Raw genomic sequence first — 18,983 nt, forward strand, 5'->3', positions numbered from 1 at the left:
GTATCAATATTTAATGACGTGAAGTCATAAATTTGGTATTGCTAATACTTACTGCAAGTCTGAGGGCGGCTTCGGCTTGGGACCTCAGGAGGGCCTCAGCCTGGTGCATTCTGATGGCTTGTTCAGCTTGACCACCAGATTGGACATTCTGCTGCTGTTGTCCCGTCGAGCCTTGAGCATTACCAGTCATATCCCCATTGTTTCCCATTCGCATTGCCGCCGCGAGAGACGCAACGTCAACTGGCGAAAGATTCGGCGACACTGAATTTTGCAAACCTGTTGACAAATGTATCAAATTTATTTGATGCTTCTCCACTTGTAGGTGCCTGTTAATTATCAGTACCACTCACCGACTGCCTGAACAGCAGCAGCCATTACGGCCATACGCTGTTGTTGTGACTGCATTTCATCGTGATATTGCTGCGCTGAACTCGGTTGACTACCTGTTCTCAGCATTTCACTCAATTTATTGCCACTTGGTCCCGGTGACGTCATGTTGTTATTATTGTTGGTATTGTTGTTGTTCAGTAGACCGGTGCCTGCGCAAAAATCTGCTCTCGTTAATTTAATCTGCTCAGATATTGAGACTAATTTGGGGAAGGATTTTCTTGAATTATACTGATGGTGAATTAGAAAAAATGGAGCGTACCAGGTTCACTACCGGCTGACGATAATCTTCCATTACCACTACTGCTGTCTGAATGGGCTGACGGAGATGGGCACATCGGTGGCTGTTGTAAATTTTGGGGTCCTCCTTGACCTGATAATACACCAAGGCCAGCCCCTGGATGAACAATTGCATTAATCAATCGGTATCATTCATTTTTCCGTTCCACTGACATTTTTTATTGGTTCGAGAATACATTTCTGTTTTGTGGAGGCAATTTATTGTTACAAATGTGAAATATGTGTGTGTGAAGAAAATTCCTATTTTTCTTAGACTTGTTTTTTTGGTTTGTTTTTTATTCATGTGAAATCAGTGAATGCTCTAAAGTAAAAATCATCTTACCTAAACTAGAGCTAGCCAAGAGTTCTCTCTCCCGTCTCTCCGCTGCAGCTCGACTGAGCACATACTGTGCAGCAAACTGGTGTTTAGGATCCATCCTCATATGCTCCATGTGACTCAGCAAACCTTCACAAATTTCAAATAAATCACGTTAGATAAATGCTAATGGTGAAGGGAAATCTATATCATCATGGTGATGATAGCTTACCGCTCTCATGAGTGTATACTGCTTGGCACACAGAACACGGCCACATCCTGAGATTCGTGCTGAGTTGACTAGTTTCAGGATGACACGCCAAATGTTTCCTAAGACTTCCTTCATTGACATAGTGCTTTCCACAAACTGGACAAGGATGATTGGCCGTCCTTCGTTTGGCTAGGTAAACCCCGGCAACGGAGGTGGTGCAGTCAGCAGGGGGAACAATAGTACGACACAAGGTCGAGGTCAATGCCAAGCAGGATAAAGCACCCCAAGAAGAGCCTTAATCTTAGATAAAGAATATCTCATTCACTCGCACAATTATACCGTTTCAATCTCCTCACGCTGATGATCATTGATGTTATTGAATCATTCACGTCATTCATACACAGATGTAGATGAAGCTTCATAAAAAATTTATCAAAGCCACCTTATGATTTATTAGTTGCTGTCTAATGTTAGTTTAACTCCAAAAACAGTATCCACGCCGTAGATTGTAAGACACGTATGCCCGCGCCAAAAGCTAGTCCGGGGATATGTGAAATACTTGAGGGCTAGCATAATCGTGTATCCTAACATGTATACTATCTGATCTGTGTCAGATATGATTTTTATTACTGATTATTTTTTAATAATGATCATCTGATACATGATAATATACTCTCCACGATTGGATTGTCAAGTTATCTTACGACTGTAGATACTTACTGGCAACACCAGAGGCATTTGGATCCTTGTGGGTGATCTTCATGTGTTCCATAAGCGCCTCACCTCCTAAGAAGAGCTTGTGACAGACAGGACAGCTGGTAGCATTTGGGCCGCCGATGAGGCCGGCGTGTTGCTGGAACACAACACGCTGTTGCAACTCCTTTTTGTTTGGTTTTTGGTATTGTGATTCAAAAAGGTTGGAGCATGATGACCAGAAGATTTTTTTCGCCGTGATAGAAGCGGCCATTGGTAATCGCGGACACCGGTAGATATGGTTGGAGACGCCACCCCAGAGATAACCGAGCCCAGGAGCATTTTTTTTGTTTTCGTAATTTGATTTGGATGTTTTTTTTAGTTTTTTTTGAGATATTATAGTGTGTGTACCAGAAGCAGCAGGACAGGCGGGCACAGAACAGAATGATACCAAAAAGTGTGAGAGTTAAGGCAATAATTTACCAAATAAATTAATTATAACAAAATTACAAACTAATCGCCAATTTTGCCGCCACCAGTGCAACTACGCTTTGCATGAGAGTTATGATAATGATATTAATGTTGGTAATTGATTTTTTTTTCCTCCGGCAACGAGGAAATATACTTTTTTCTGGCTTTCAATGGACTCAATGTCTTACTATCAACAAGATCCAATGCGAATCATTAACATTGTATTTCTATGGAGACCAAGGATGAGCGAAAAAAAAAAAACAAAAATGAGTATCGGTAATGAACCTTTGGGTATGGAGTGAGTGAGTGGGTGGTCTCTTTCGCTTGACTCTGTACTTTCTGCAGTGTTGCCAGATGCTCCCTTCCTTATCAAATGAAATGCGTACTCAGATGGTTCCACTGATAAAAACCAACTGGTTACCAAATACTTGCGCTCAATAGTCGCTGATCAATTTTAATTGGAATTATTGAAACTGCCTTGATCATGATTATTCTTTAGCAATTTTTTCTGTCATTGTCTTGCAATTACTTTTTTTTACAACATCACTCCATTCCCCAAGGACCGTGCGACCTCGCTACCGGCCTCATACTGACACTGATTCAATTTTTTTTTTTCGTACTTATTTTGCGATTTTTTTTTCAATTCACAATGAGTGAACAAAAGAAGAATCTTTTGGTAAATCTCCATTGCTCTGACGCAGCCGATTGTATGCGTTTGGCATATAATAGTGACTCATCGAAGCTGCCTGAGATTATCCGAAGGATTCTTGTATTTTGTTGCCAATATTTGGTTGTAACATTAATCATATTTCAAAATTTATGGAATGATGATTTGTGATTGCAATGCATAGAACCAATGATTAGCTGCAAAATTTGGTTTAAGTATTCAAACAATTTGTAAACTTAACAATTAATCTCTAAAATCAGACGTCCTTAACATAGGGATCCGGCAATAATTCAAAAATCCAGAGATTATACCGTGGAAAAACTAAAAAACGCACATGAGTTTAGGGCCACGCATTCTAATGCACCCAATAACAAAAAAAAACCATAACAACAACATAAGGGACATGGATCCAAACACAGAGAAGTCAAAAAACAAATCAACCAAAACAATGAGAATTATACACAAAAACCAAAAAAAAAAAACAATTTATGCTTATTCCGGGTTCTGGAGTGTAGCTAACGGCCGGAGTTCAACAACCTATGAGACCTCGTAATCTAAACGAGCAAAAGTAGAGACCCCAAGAATGAAGAGTGAAAGAAAAAGAATATAGATCCCGAAAAAGGATGACTTGAAAAATACATAGGAGCGTGTAGGCTAGTGCGAAATGGCTAAAACCAGACGAATGTACACGGCAATGACCCAATACTTTTTCATGGTCTTGGTCTTCCGATTTCTTTTTCCACCGCGACTCTCCCTTTTAACTCAAACAACCTCCTGTTTATGTTCTTTTTTTATTCTCAAATCCATACCACAGACTCATCTTTTTCCCCATTAGCCCTACCCTCTTTCATCGTCCTTTTATTCTCCACTCATTCTTCCTTTTTCATTTTTTTTCCCCGAGCTGCTTTCAATCCCGGACCTAGGTCACCTAAGACTGAGTTAAAGCAGTTCACCGTATATATGGATTGCATGTGTGTTTCTTTCACCGTGGGTTTCAAAAGAAGTAAAAAACCAACGACAAGAATAAGAAATAAGAAATGAGAAATAAGAAACTTACGAAGAAGCGAAGGAGGTGTAAGTAAGACAGAAAATAAAGGATAGAAAACATCTTCTTGGCCGCATGCAAGTTATTCTCGGAGGGAGGCTGTGGTCCGGTAGGTTCGACGCCCCGACCTGGCCCAACTGGAAAAAACCGGTTTCTTCTTCGGTGCATATATATTTTTCCCTTTTTTTTTACTCCCTCCTCCCCTCAGCCTCAGTACTGTTCCTTTGCGCTTTTTTGTTTTATACTTTGCGACTCCTTCTAACGTCCAACGCTTTTTGCTGCATCTCTGCAGCCTTATGCCTTTCTTTCTCCATTTCAACCACGTAATTCTTCGAGACTTCTTCTACACCAAAGGGGAATCTTAAAAGTCTAAGGCTGTATTTTAAACGCGTGGGCGACAACGAATGATTTCGCTATATCGTTGAGGAATTTAACGATCAGACCGATGAGCTGATTTATCACTACTTCGGTGGAGGGTTGTTCTCATTGTCGTTTCCTGCAGTTATCTTTGTCTAAACACTTGGTCAACATTGCTGACTTGTCTTGGTTAAAGAGTACAATCATCGCAATTTATGTTTCTTCGAAAGTTGCTGCATCATGTTGACAGCTTCTCGTTAATAAGATTCAAAGTATACGTCTTCGTTATTTTTTTCCCCCTTAAAAATCATCAGGGTGAAATTCTATTATTAGGCCGTCTGATTGCACACAAGGCTTATTCAAAAGTTTGATCGAGCAGTCATCAAAGGACCAAGCTCACGAATCAATACCCATCAAGCTTACCCCAGTCTCGGGTCTAATCGTTTCTCACCCCTTTCTCAACCATCCACCTTGATACGTCATCGTATGTGCGTGTCTCGTGGAAATTCAAGTTCTCTATGCTTCTCGTACTCTGATATTGCACTCCCTAATTCCTTAGCTTCCTGCCTCCCCCTGGTGTGTGATATCCACTCGGGGCTTCCTCACGAGACACAAATCTCCGAGCCCATTGGAGGCACCCTCACCTTGGTAACGTGTCTTGCGGGGTTCGCCTCTAATGATGAGAGAGGCTTAACCGGACGCCACCCGGGGGACCCCAACCATCAAGGGAGTGGTGTAAAAAGGAAGTGGGTGTGAGCGAAACGCGTGGCGATGCGTGACGTACGCCTTTGTACAACCATACTTTTTTCCGTCTGATTGTTGGATTTTTTGGTATTGTTGGGATTGATAGATTTTCCATTGATCTGATTCCAGTACAGGATTCGTCCACCATTGGCATCTCCTCATACTCGACCAGTGAACAAGAAAGAATCCTGACCAATAGCCCCCGCAAGAAGGAAAGGATCTGGACCCGGAGATTTGAGAAGGTCAACAAGTGTCTGCAGCAGTGGGTTCTGAGGGCCAACAACTCGTTGCCCTCCTTACACCATCGGTATTAAGGTCATTGTCGAAATATAACCAAAAACCTCGGATAACAATATTGCCAATACTTCATCCCACTGCATGGCCAATCGTTCACCGAGGATGGGGGTCTCATTGGAGCCAAGGTTGCTTGGTTGCAACCATCGCAGGTAATTTTTTTCAGTTCTTGTTCATCTTTTTTTCGTTGAGGTAATGTTTCTTTTCTACCTTCATCTCCCTTTTTTTTCAGCCAGCATCATTTCTTTTTTCATCCACTGGACCTACGGACGAGGCCACACAGCGGAACACAGACAACCTTCGCTCGAGATTGCAAGTACAAACCTTAGGTACATCCTTATATACAAACAATATAACATCCTATCGGGATAGGTGTATGAGTAGATATGTAACTCAAGTTTCTTCTTTATTTTTCTTCACATTCTCCGTCCTTATCTTTTTCTTGCTTGCCTTGTGAGTTTCTACACCCGTAGGTTGGTTTTAAGGGGTTATTCTCATGTGAACGCCTATATTTTACCACTTTTTCGGAATTTTTTTTTTATGCGACAACAACCTTCAATCATGTTGATTTTTTAATATATTTTTATTTGTAGTTTGAAATATACGAAAAAATTTTTTTTTGGCGTTTTTTACGTTTTTAACATATATTTTTTTTAAGTCAAAGTAGTCCCCAACCAAAAAAGGTAGTTCACTGGTCAAGATGATAACGGCTGTTCATGTTGTCTGAGATAAAAAAATCGAATGGATTATTATTCAGTAGATCTGTGGCTATCGTCCCTACCAAATATAATCAATTTCATTGAAAACAAAAAAAAATATCGAACTTCAAAAAAAAAATCACGAAAATCTCGTTCTTTTTCGTTACAAATCGTTTAAAAAAAATATGAAGATATTGTCGAAAATAAACAATTGTGGTAGGGACGATAACTATAAATGAGTAGAACAACATATGTAAATTTTAAAGCAATCGGTTGAATACTTTTTCTTGTAGGACCTTGACCGTTTCAGAAAATGATGATTCGAGAAAAACGCGTTTAAAGTTTAAAGCCTGGTAGACAATCGCTTACGACGCGTCGGCTACTATGAGCTGTAACTTATCAAATACTATGAATTTCGGTCTGAATTTTTCACAGCATGTTTTCAATAGGTTTTACTGTCAAAATATTAAAAAAAAAAAAAATCGATTTTTTGAAATGCTCACATGAGAATAACCCCTTAAGTAGAAAAAAAAGACGAAGCACGAATAAAAGAAGTAACGAGAGGATCGTATATACTTTTATCGTTTGCTACAATGGTGGGGGAGAGAGGACTCTCTTTGTTCGGCAAAAACGCACGCTGTATTTTCTTTTAGGTTGAAAAACCTCGGACAAGGTCATTTTCGATTTAATGCTGGTTATCTTTTTTTTTCTGCCTCACTCTTGCTTACCCTGAGCAAATGTGCATCTCTGCGAGGCTGAATAGTGTTTTAGGTTATGTTTAAGGTCGTGTTAATCAGGGTATGATGTTTTATCATTCATGGGATTTTTTTATTATTTTTTTTTCAGCCATTGTTTGGACAAGATTTTTTTTCCATCGGCGAGTAAATATTCACTGCCTGAAGGGTGAGACAGGATTATCCAGGGGATTGGGCTGGTTCGTCATTCGGCTCCGAGTGGAGCGTGCCGGTAAGTGAAATAAAATTGATGAAAAAAAATTTGTTGATTAAGTGAATACGGTTGAAGGGATTTCATTGGGAGAATGCTTCATCATGAAATTTGGCGTTAGGTGCCCAATGGAACAGTGGGTGCAACCCCTAGTTGCGTTTGAGGCGGCAAAAAAGGGATTTTTTTTGCACAAGGTGGGGGAGAGGGGAGGGTGAGTTTCAATGAAGATGACGAATAGAAAAAAAAAATCGTTCTGACTGGTTGGGCTGGATGATTTCATTATCACCCGCCCCTGTCACCCCACGAGGGTCCACACATTGGCAGGGGTGTGAAGTAAAAAAAAATGCAATGGCTAAAAAATAAGTGGAGAGGGTGGAGCTAGCGAATTCAGTCTCAATCAAGCCCTCTTTCTTCATGGATCCATTGACAGTCATTTTGAGGTTAGGTTTTCACTTTTTTTCCCCCCCTCTCGCGAATCACGTCCAAGTATTTTACTCAAGTGTACGGTTGTAACAAGCACGAAAAGGGCCGTCCCACTTTTCTATTTTAAAATCACACTGGGGGATAAAAGTGAGACAAAGAACCGGTCCTAATGCAGCTGGAGTTTGGCCAAATGTCGTTATTTCTCATAGTGAATTTAATTCTCGGAAAATCAACTCAACTTTTCCTTCTCTTCTCTTGGAAAAATTATTTTGTCAACGAAACCTATAAATTTGAGGTACCTTACGCATCGGCCCATTCGATTCTTCGATTATCTGACCAGACTATTTGGATTATTAGATTACCCAAACTAAATCATCAAATTAATTATCACTACAAAATCTATAATTAAATTATTCTTCTAATTTTAATGAATACATATGAACCGCAATTACTTTAAGCTGCAATCTGTTCTAATGTTAATAACATATTGGTTAGGCTCCAAATTATATGAAATCATCAACAGATATTGTCTTAAATTAAGTTTATGAAAAAAAAATCTAAAAATTCCGTAAACGGAAATGGATATAAATTCAATGTCTAACGAGTTTTTACTGCGCCAAGAGTTAGGGTTGAGGAGGCAATTAAGAATAAGAGGACAAGGGGGGGGAGGGGGTACGAGAAGAGGAGAATGGGAAAAAGGGGTGACTTACGAAGGTGAAGAGAGACAGAATGACGAAGGGGATGTCTTGGCCGCCCGGAAAGAGAACAGTTGGGCGGTGGGTGGGGGAGGGGGTTGGTTTATTTTGTATATCGTGTGGCACGGCATTCATGGAAGGCTAGTTGCGGTTGTCCGAACAGCTTTCCAGAGGTCCTCGATGAAATTTCTTAAATTTTCGATGGAAAAACTCATTATTCGATGGTTGACGGCCTCTTCTTTCTCAGCCATTGTCTCTCAGGTGAGTTTTTTATGACAGTCAGGCACGCTAACAATCGCTCGTGATAATTCATTTCTCCACGTTTTTAATTACTCTTGAAATTTTAGTTTTACATTTCGTGCTGATGCCGTTGGAATCAAAGAAAAAAAAAAATAAACAATTTTCCGAGGGAGTGAAAATTGGATTAGCTGGAGTGAAGATGGGTTTTGCGATTCAGTTGTTTATTCGTTTTATTTTAAAGAGTCTTTCGTCACTTTCTCAATCTTTCTGTTTTTAAAAGCAGCTCGGTTGCTCGAAGCGGGATGGAAAAAGCCGTTGGTCCTTGTCAACCTCATCCTGGCTATTTCCCTGTTTCACTTTAAGCGTTTTAATTACACCTACAACCCAACTGTGATGCTTCACTCTGGGCAAGGGGTAATGCAATACTTTATATCTCGGGTAATGCCCGACCAGAAGATGTTTTTCACTGTCACGTCTCGTTGTTTTCGGGGACAAATTGTTTTTCAAGCGGTAGAGAGGTCATTTGGTCAACAAAAATGATTCTTCAAAATTTTTTTTGCCCGAAAATCCTTCACCTGAAGGCATTTTCTCCGGAATCACATAATATTTTCGATAATTACTTCACACGATTTATTGAGATGAATTTTTTCGACAATTAGAGGAAATTTCGGTCCAAGGTATCCCACCCTGAACTTGATATTCAAAGGACAGAAGATGTGGAGACTTTTGTCTCCAGTAGTGTTTTGATTTTAAGGTTTAGTGGACCCGTTACGGAAGCTATAGCGCCGTGAGGTGAGACGCCAAGCAGATGTCTTCCCACGTTTTGTTTTTTGTCTGGACATATGTCTGGCGATGTTTCCCCTCCCTCCCCAGATAAAGGGTTACACCGGGAAAATGATCTTCGAGGCGAGGCACCCGGATGAATGAACGGAGAGGGGAAAAAAAATATTTTCAACCCTTTCTCGACTAAGAGAAAAGATGTGTGTCTAAAACAACTGTAGAACGAGATTTCACGTGTCAAGATTTCATTGTTACAAAAGGGGGGTGAATTTTATTAAAGTGCCCCGGAGGCATCACTTTTTCATGATTCGCACACTCTTTTTACGAATAATGAATTGTGATTTTTTTGAAAAATTTTTTTTCTTCTCAATTATTAATCCCTTGCGCTTCTTCATTCACCCCTTCAGTTTCTCACACACGGGTGAACTCATCTCTAACGGTCATTTTTCATTTCATGAGACGGTTACGAAGGTGAAAATTTTCTTAAGCGAGAGACAGTGAAAATAAAGCGTGACCCGCCACCATGTGCGCATTAATGAATAATTAACTTGTCTTTCTTCTATTCGTTAGCAGAAGAATGGGTAAGTTAATGTGAAAAAAATTAGCTTCTCAACCCGGTGTTCGCATATTTTTCACAGTAGGAGAGAGAAAAAAAAATAATAGGACGTCAGATTTTTTCGGTACATACATGACTGACCTTCGACGTATGTGTCCTCAAACTCGATTCAGTGGCAAAACCTTTTCCACATATGTTACAATGGAATGGACGATTTTTGGCTCGTTCAACCTGTGCATCGTGATTTCTCAGATGTTGTTGTAAATTCGATAGCTGTATGAATGCACGACCGCAGTCCGGTAAATGGCACTTGTATGGTCTCTCACCTGCAACAGTCAATGATTTTTTTCCTAAAATAAAATTTTCTACAGTCATTATTTTCGTCATTAGGTCGATAAAAAACAAAAAAAATCTAGAAATCGTTTTTACCACAGAAATTATAATTTTTTAAGTAAAGTACAAATGAATGAAAAAAAAAAATATGATAAGGCGCTGCTTTATCTTATTGCTACTCCTCCCTCTTGTACATATTTGACGTTGGGCAAATTGGCCGTCAAAAATTTTTGTACCTCCCAGCGATTTCTGCAGGGCATCCAGTGTTCCCTCATCTTTTATTCAATCGCCGATTAATCGAAAGAATCTCAGCGCCCTCGTTTGTAATAAAAACGCGTGTAGCTGGCTGACGGGGAAGGGGAGCGGAGGGGGGGAGAAACGGGGCGGTGATATAGAGGAAGGAAGGAAGGAATAAGGCAGAAATGAAGTGAAAGAATTTGAAGGAGGACGGGTGAAAATAAAGGATGAAAAACAGGAAGTTAAATGTCGGAGCCGGACGATATCGGATCTCCTGATCTTTTTCCCCTACCTATCTATTTCTATAACCCTCCGTATCTTTTTAGTTTTTTTCCACTCTCTATCATTTTATATCTGGGTATTCGCTTACTTTTTGTTAGGATGGAAAAGTAGAGCGAGTGGTTTGTGCGGGAGGCGAGGGGAGGATTCGAGCGCCGGTTATTAAAATTGCTTTATTGATTGCTCTTCAGGACTATGAGACTGATTTTTTTGGGGATTTTTTTCTTGCAGGATAACTGAGAGGCTCAACAATACTCCCGGACTTTTCGGACGGACATTATTTTGGGGTCAATTAAATTGCCGGACGATTTCGTGGCTTTGAGATGTCTCTCGGGGCGGATCTCCTCTTTCATGGAACGGTATGAATAAACTACTTTGCTAAAACTACTAAAAAATAGTGCATGAATTACATTTCAAAAAGTCGAGACTTCAGTACAAAATACAGAAGTTGTTGAACGCTAAAAAATTGTTTTTCTTAAGGCCAAATTATCTCTGACCCTCATAGGCTTTATGACAGAACAAAAAATTTGGTAGAACAATTATTGCAATTTTTATTCAATTCAGGAGAAAATTTTTCTCCATAACCGTAGCGTAGATAAAAGTAATAGCCGCTAAATTGTTGGAGTACACTCATCCCTAAACATCTGTTTTATTACCCTATACTTTTCAACTACCGTTCAACATATATTAAACCGTATGTTTTCATTCCCAAGTCTCGCCAATTAAAAATAAATTAATATTCCACTTGTGAATATTGTGAGTTGAATTTTCACATTGTCTGATCTAATTACAACCTTATAAAACATTGACGTACAGAGGTATTTATCCCGTGATAATAAAAAAACGAGGATATCCATAATTTTATCACTCTTGTCATTAATAATTAGGACGACAGGTGGATTCTACCACAACTATTTCTCGTAATTGACATAAATCATCCCCGACTATTCTGTCATCATTCACGAACGGAAGGAAATAGGTATTTCCCCTTTTATTCAATCAAGAGAGTTAATTTCCCTCGAAGTTTATTTTCCGGAAATCATTTTATTTCATTACTCATTAATTTTTCCACGACAAGAGTTACAAAAAATGTCTATAGCTTCTCCCAATGATGGGATCGCATGGGTCGAAACGGTCAAGCCCTTATTTCATCATCAGCTTTCTTTGAACCCCCTAATGAATTTTCATTACGTAACGGTACCGTACAATTTCATCCAACGAATTTTAATCGAATATTTTTCTCAATACAAAATCTTGTATTTAATCGAAGATATATCACACACCCCGAGGGTCCGTATTCCCTCCGCATGTGAAAAAACCATCGCTACTGCGACCATCAAAATCACCAGCGGTGGAAAAAAAATAAAGTAACCGGTGGCACGTGGCGATATGAGGCGTACGTGTACAGAGAACGACAGAGAGGCAAAAGGGGTGGGTTTTAGTTGGGTGGTCTACCTCTCACACTCATAACGCCTTTCCCCTTCCTCACCCAACACTAACGCCACCCCATCACAAACGCTTCCCACTACACGTCCGCGCCAGAAAATTAATGTCCCCTGCAATCCATGTATAATGCATTTGCGTTTCGTTCGTACGAACAAATGAACGCACTAGAAAATTTACGTCCCCGGTGCACCTCCGCTCACTCCCTCCCCTTTCCTGCGCCTCCACCACCACCCTCACCCCCCCGGCCCCTCACGGCCCACGGTATTTCACCCTCTGGTGGAAGCGAGAGGGTCTGTATTTCCCTCACATGACCCGGCGTCATCGAAATTCCGCACCGAAAATCATTAAATTGCACGCACTCACATGCAAAGCCCAGTGGCGTCATCAGAACTCAAGCTCCCCCTGCTGCAGACACTTGAAATTTTACGAACCCTCTCTGCCATTTTCCAAAAGCCCCACCATGAGGTTGGGAATTCCCGGATTATGTTTTCACCGACAATGGAAATGGCAAAAATCGAGAAGTTTATGGGAATTTTTTTTTTTACTGACGAAATTCGTAGTCGGCTGGGGAGGGTTATTGATGACTCGGGGGTGAAAAGTCCATGTTTCGGGGCTTTAAATTTTACGCGCTGGTCGGTTCGCTTCCTGAATTTATGATGACTGGGAGACACTGTGGATTTGTACAATCACTGCAACATTTTCCAGGGGGAAAAACAGTGGAAAAAAATGGAGAGAACAGAGGGATTTTTTACCCGCGTTTATTCCGTGTTTTTGGTTCTCTGTTTTCCCGCGAGTCAAATAAACCGAAAAGCTTTGGGGAGTTGCTCTGGGGTACTAGTTTAAACTTGGTTCGTAAACCAGTTTTCAAGTTGTGTTGTACATTAAAATAGCCGCTGTTGAGGGGTATACAATGGGGAGATGGAGAAAGAAAAAAAAAGCATTGACGACTGACAGTAGTGGAATAATTTAATTTTTTGTGGTCTTCAGGGGGCTGGGGAAGGTTTTCTGAGGCGTCTTTTGATGATCAAGGGGTGAGATTAATGACTGATGTATGGGAGCATTATAACTGGATATATCGGTGGTGGGAGTGCTTGAAAAAGATTCATGAAATGTGAGTTGAAAACGTCTGGCGGTTTTCCGGCTGATGGCCCATATATGAATCATAGGATGAGAAGTGATGACTTAGGAATGACGTGAGATTTGATTTTAATCTTGAAGTTCTCGGAACAGATGATGATGATGTTTACCCGTGTGCAAACAGTTGTAATTTCAAGAGCATTGCGTAAGGACATGAGAAGTCAGGATCGTTATTATTCCACTCCATCCGAGAGATTTCCTTTCGTTTCACTGGAAGATTTTTTATCAGACGAGGGTTCATTCTCCGGATATGAAGTAATGATTTAAGAATAACTATTTCCGGGCTATTCAAAGATGATTCGATAACATCTGGCCATTTTTAGCGTAAGGACTTTTCACCAGATGATCATATATTCTGGAAACGTGTAATCAATTCAAGAAAATACTTGGGATCTAATGACAATCTAGAATAATCATGACTTGAGGTCTTGGTGTAAAACTTCTGTCCAAAAAGGCTCCATTCCACATCTGTGTGACTGATTCCTTCAGCTTATCAGTACATCGTTCCAAAAAAGTCAGAGTACAGGACCCGCTGACTACCATTTTTTCCAGTTCTCACCCTAGAACTTTACTACTTCATTCCACGCGCATCGAAGTCATTCCCAAAATCTCCACAAAACCGACTTTACAATGGACAATAGTCCCTCTTCCACTCAACACACATTCGCCCAAAGGTGAACGACCCTCCGTCTTCCGTGATTCTCAGTTTGCGGTAGGTCAGTTGCTTGAGGGGGTAGGTTTCGCCCCAGCCATGCATCCTCGGAACCCCAGGAATCGCGTCACGAGACTCAACAAACGCATCCCTCCAACAATCATCATCGTTACGCGCCAACATCTGAACATCAATACCTCCCCTTCAAAAGCTCACCCAAGAGCCAAACGAATGAAGCCCCACGTTCGCGCCCATCAACCCCCAAACCTCCCCGAGCCTCTCCACCGATTAAAAAATAAATTCATTTCCCGCCAAAACCATTTTCAAACGTATTAATACATAACATCCAGCAAAATATCCACTGCCCATAATAAATATCCGGTGCCGCGATATTCCCGGGAATTTCACCGGTCGAAAAGAAAAAATCATCATGGTCGCTATGTACTCGAAAATTCATTTACCCTCCCTCACCCCCTTCCACCGGTTGAAACACTGCACTAGCTGCGAAGTATTCATTGCATTCCTCCATCTCGCTTCCACTTGTATTTCCTCCACAACCCCAAAGGCCACCCCCTCTCTCTTCAGCTGGACGATGCAGCCAAGCGTTTCACGCATGCATGGAAATCATTAAAATAAAATGGCCGATAACAAATGACTGTTGGAAAGAGGTGGCCAGAAATGGGGGGGCTTTGGGGGTGGAGGGTGAGGGAGGAGGAAAGTCCCTAACTGTTGGGCTACCTAACAGGCATTCGGCCATCTTGGTTCACGTGACCGTCATCCGGGCAACCACGGCCACGCCACGCCCATTTAATGATTTCTACCCCCTTTGGGGTTTAACACACGTATTCAGAGTGAACGCTAAATTTCCCCAACCTTGTGTATGTGTATTCGGTTGCTTTGGACACTCGGTGCATTGGGCTGCGGCTTTTGGTACTTCGTGTGCATGAGGGTTGGAGGATGACGATAAAGGGGGGGGGGTGGGTGCGAGAGGAGAGGGAGGTACAGTCATCATCAGTAGTTTGAGAGAGATTGGAGTGACTGGGACGAGAGTACAGGAGGCAACAAAATGCTTCAAACACTGGACACACCCTCAGAATTTTCCAAACATTAAATTAAGGGAAATCATTGAGCAGTCATTGAGCCTTGAATTTTGACTGATGACAGATTAATTGAAAGCTCACTCTCAAGTATTAGGTCGATGGCAGAAATTGTAGCGGATCAATGTTTTTGATGATTACGGATGATGATGTGAATTTGTTGAAGCGATTCACCCATAAAATAGAGTGATTCAATTTTAAATGCGTGGTTGTTACGCAACAGCCGGGTTACGGAGGCCAAATGACCCCGGATGACCCCGGAAAACAGAAGGGGTTTGCATCATTTAATTTTGGGGGATAGTCAGCGCAACGGCAATTGACCCCGGGGAATAGATTCGGATGGTTTAACCCTTTGGATAACAGAAAAAAAAAGTTTGGTAAAAATAAGATACCTGGAGTGCATATGGTACGGGTTAGAGAGAGGTTCCCTGTTCACCTGCCTGGTGCCCCAATCTTGTTATTTTTTTCCTTCGATTTCTTCAACACCCACACGAGGCACAGAACTGGAGGTTATTGAACCCATGTGCCCCGTGTGAAACCCTTCCGGCTAAGCTCATTTCCTTGTTTGACTTCGAAAGGGTGTGATGGCTTTTGAAAAAAGCGTTTATTGAATTTTTGCGCCAGCTGAGCTTTTGGATTCAATACCCTTTGATCTGATGATCGGTATGTTCAGAAGCATCATAAAGGAATGCTGGGATGACAGTTATTTTAATTCAGCTGAGATTTATATTTTTATCTCGCTAGAAGAGTTCTGACCAGGTATTCCTATATTCCCGGTGTATAAAGTGATGATTCGAAAATGACTGACTATTTCTTGGGTTCCCATACAGAAGTGAACAAAAGTGTATCGATTAATTCATTCTTAATGCGACTGAATATATATGAAAGCTGACAGGCTGTTGGAAATGTCATTATGGAAGAACATTCGGAAATATCTCAAGATTTTTAACTTGACCAGATAATGATATACTAGAGAGAGAGAGAGGAGAGAACATCATCAGGAGAATCCGGAAGGACCTCTATTTTAAGACATCTAAGACTTTTCGAAACACTTGACAAGTCTTGAAAGCTGTCTCATCCAACTCTCGTCCAGAAGTACGATTGTACTGGATGTATGTGGTTGTTTTTAAAGACACTTATCCAGGAGTAAGAAGGCCCCATGCTCCATCAATCCATCGTAACGATAACCTCACGCAGATCTTCCAGCACATACCCAATTATCGATTCCAATATTTCTAATTTTATATCGACAAGGTAAAATTATGTTAACGCCAAGCTTCCGACATGAGGAGGGAAAACAGAAATCCGGTTGATAAAAAATTCAGACACCCATCACGTGATGAAGAGACTGGCAATCCAAACGAATGAAAGGATATGTCTCTTTTATTTCTGGATAACCCTTTCTGTACCCCAACCCCCCGAACAAATGACACATAGGGCGGGATAATGTTGAGGAGAAAGAGTAGCGAAGAATATTTTTATCCTTCGTGTAGTTAGTGTCTTGGTAACATTCATTTCTGAGACATTAATTTTTACCCCTTTAAGAGTATCCCAGCCCTCTTCATCACCCATCCCACCATTCTGCCTAATGACCCGGTGGGTCGTACAGTTTTCTTTATGAGAGTATGAAAAATAAAGTGAGGAGAGGATGTACGAAGTGCTTGTCGAATGCTAAAGACTTGAAGGAAAGAATAGTCTATTCCATGCTGGTGACAGGGTTGTTGGAAGGGTTCACTGTGCCCACTAATGTCATATTCAAAAAGAATGAAAAAGCCTGATACAACTCTTTCTGTCCAGGATTTTATGGTACTTTTTATAGCGCCACTGGTAAGATAGTTATGCTCGTGGTCCAACAATTGCCAGAAGGGTGAATCTCCATTCTCCATCGGGGTTAGTTTTTATGTCTGATCTATTCAGTCGACAACCCTTTACTTTTCACGGATAGTGTAATGAAGACTGACAATGGGTGATGATTAAGTGGGTCTCGTCAGGAATTTTCGAGTGAAGATATATGGATTGCGTCATATCAAGGATCAGTTTCATGATCTAGCTTTCAAAATGAAGGTGAGAAGGGTTCGAGAAAATTTCCGAAGAAAAGCATCAGCTTTCGAGTTATTTTAGTGATGAAATTTTGGGAAGAGCAGTTTGGGTCAGTTTTCCTATTGAAAATTTTCAAGTTCTCTGAGTAAACAACTTGTGCTTCATTCCCCACGTAATTTTCTATGATATAAAAGGTAGTCAACAATTAAAAAATCGTACAGGCGATTATCCTCATGGGCTTCCAACCCGTCCAACACTTCCAACCGCCACAAACGATGAAATATAAATGCCATAACCCGCGTGTCGCCCATTCCTCCCTCCAGAAGGACGAGGCGACATGGTAGAAAGTTCAAGATGGAAATCTATATCTTATTTTATGACCGCAGTTGTTTCAAGTTGTTGCTTGCTTTCATGGAGTTACGCTTGACTTGATGAGATAAAGGTATGAAAATCAACCCCCTCCGACGCACGCTTTCGTTCTAAATCATCCTTGTGTTGGGGATTGTTGTTAAAAATATTAATAGTCCATCGGTCACTGCATTGTGATTATGGAAATTACAGATTGATGGATGAGACGAGACTAATTGGATTTATTGACCGGTAACAATAGAATTGGAACGTTGGGATATTGTAAAAGTATAGGCTCTCTAATCTAATATGTGATAAATTATGATGGTTGAGTTAATCAGAATTTTTTGAATCATTTGGCGGGAAAAATTTGATGATTTGTGGACTTTGGGAATTGTAAATCATTGCCTGGGAAGTTGCATGGTGTATCGCGCCCAGATTTTATTAGCATATTAGATGGTGGAGTCAGTCGATGTTCCTAACCTACTGACCAGTTGGACTGCTGGTTAAACCAGATGTCTTTGAAATATTATGTGTCAATTGGCTCGGATAGGGCTCTCTCAGTCTTAATTGTGAATCAATGTAAAATGCGCTCTCTTTTTTAGGGGTAAATGGAACGTACGAGGAGGTGGAGATAACATCAGATTAGAAAGTCTAGGTGGAATCACGGTCAGGCGCAAAGACTATTTCGAGATTAAATCAGGAAGGAGGTGTGAAAGGTAATGGCTCTAGAATATATTCTATTTCTTTAGATTTTCTCGAATATTTTAAAAAATATCAAAGTACTCTTGATAGTCCATACAGCGAAATATTTTACATTCCCGGCAGAAAAAATCAGGAATTAAATTAGTGATAAAATTAGGAGTTTATGTCCTAAGTAATTTCTGAACAATCAATTCTACTTAATTTATTTGAAATTACAATTCGACGGAAGGACATGAATAATTTCTTTTACTCAGCTTTATTGATAAATTTGATGAGTGGAGTTGATCAGTAATTTTTCTTTAAATATTTTCAACGTGCGGAGAATAAAATCTTACTCGATTCTGGCATCGTGAGATATTTTTAAAGTATTCTCCTTGAAGGGGTTGACGTTCTCCGGAAGGGTTGAAACTGAGTCAGTAATGCCTAAAAGTAAAGGGTGAATCGCAATGCCTGATTTGCAAGATTGGAAAAGTTCGGCTTTAAGATCATCTTAAAGACATTATCATGACAGTTTCAAGAATAGCCGGTGCTTGGGCTATTTTTTCCACCGTAAAATGCTTTTCTGTTTCCACAGATGAACGCAAAAGCTTTCATTTCTCTCCAAATTGATCCCAAGCTTCCGGACATTTTAAAACGATTTTATTATTTAAATTTCATCATTCTAAATCTGAATCCTAATATTGATTTCTTCGAAAACACTTTAAAGACCTGAAAAAATAGCCCACCGTGGGGGGAAGATAGAGAGAACAATTAAAAATTCTATTTTCTTTTCATGATGCGATCTTCTTACAGTTAATTAATGAATAATAGATTTCCCACTCCAATAATTCTTCGTGCGTATTCATGACAAATGGAAAGGGCACTTGAACATCATTCAATTCACTTCAAGGCCTTTTTCCGAAAAATAC

General features: G+C 40.4%; 2 protein-coding genes across 5 annotated transcripts in view; one reads left to right on the forward strand and one right to left on the reverse strand.

Moving 5' to 3' along the window:
* Dati (datilografo) overlaps positions 1-18,983 on the reverse strand; it is a 173,906-nt gene that overhangs the window by 15,175 nt on the left and 139,748 nt on the right. For all 4 annotated transcript variants that reach the window (XM_064129182.1, XM_064129180.1, XM_064129181.1 and 1 more), the window contains 7 exons: positions 9,934-10,127; positions 1,914-2,073; positions 1,215-1,487; positions 1,010-1,132; positions 650-784; positions 351-551; positions 53-276 (listed from right to left, as the gene is read on the reverse strand). In XM_064129182.1, coding sequence (XP_063985252.1) covers positions 53-276; positions 351-551; positions 650-784; positions 1,010-1,132; positions 1,215-1,487; positions 1,914-2,073; positions 9,934-10,127 — 1,310 coding nt within the window. The remainder of the gene's footprint in view (positions 1-52; positions 277-350; positions 552-649; positions 785-1,009; positions 1,133-1,214; positions 1,488-1,913; positions 2,074-9,933; positions 10,128-18,983) is intronic.
* The window catches only part of LOC135166687 (uncharacterized), a 38,034-nt gene continuing 24,355 nt past the window's right edge, over positions 5,305-18,983 (forward strand). The window contains exons 1-5 of the mRNA XM_064129203.1: positions 5,305-5,616; positions 5,697-5,793; positions 7,009-7,128; positions 10,882-11,009; positions 17,976-18,089. Of these exons, the coding sequence (XP_063985273.1) occupies positions 11,002-11,009; positions 17,976-18,089 (122 nt within the window). The 5' untranslated portion in view covers positions 5,305-5,616; positions 5,697-5,793; positions 7,009-7,128; positions 10,882-11,001. The remainder of the gene's footprint in view (positions 5,617-5,696; positions 5,794-7,008; positions 7,129-10,881; positions 11,010-17,975; positions 18,090-18,983) is intronic.

This window comes from Diachasmimorpha longicaudata, chromosome 10 (assembly GCF_034640455.1).
Source record: "Diachasmimorpha longicaudata isolate KC_UGA_2023 chromosome 10, iyDiaLong2, whole genome shotgun sequence".
Classification (NCBI taxonomy): Eukaryota; Metazoa; Arthropoda; class Insecta; order Hymenoptera; family Braconidae; genus Diachasmimorpha; species Diachasmimorpha longicaudata.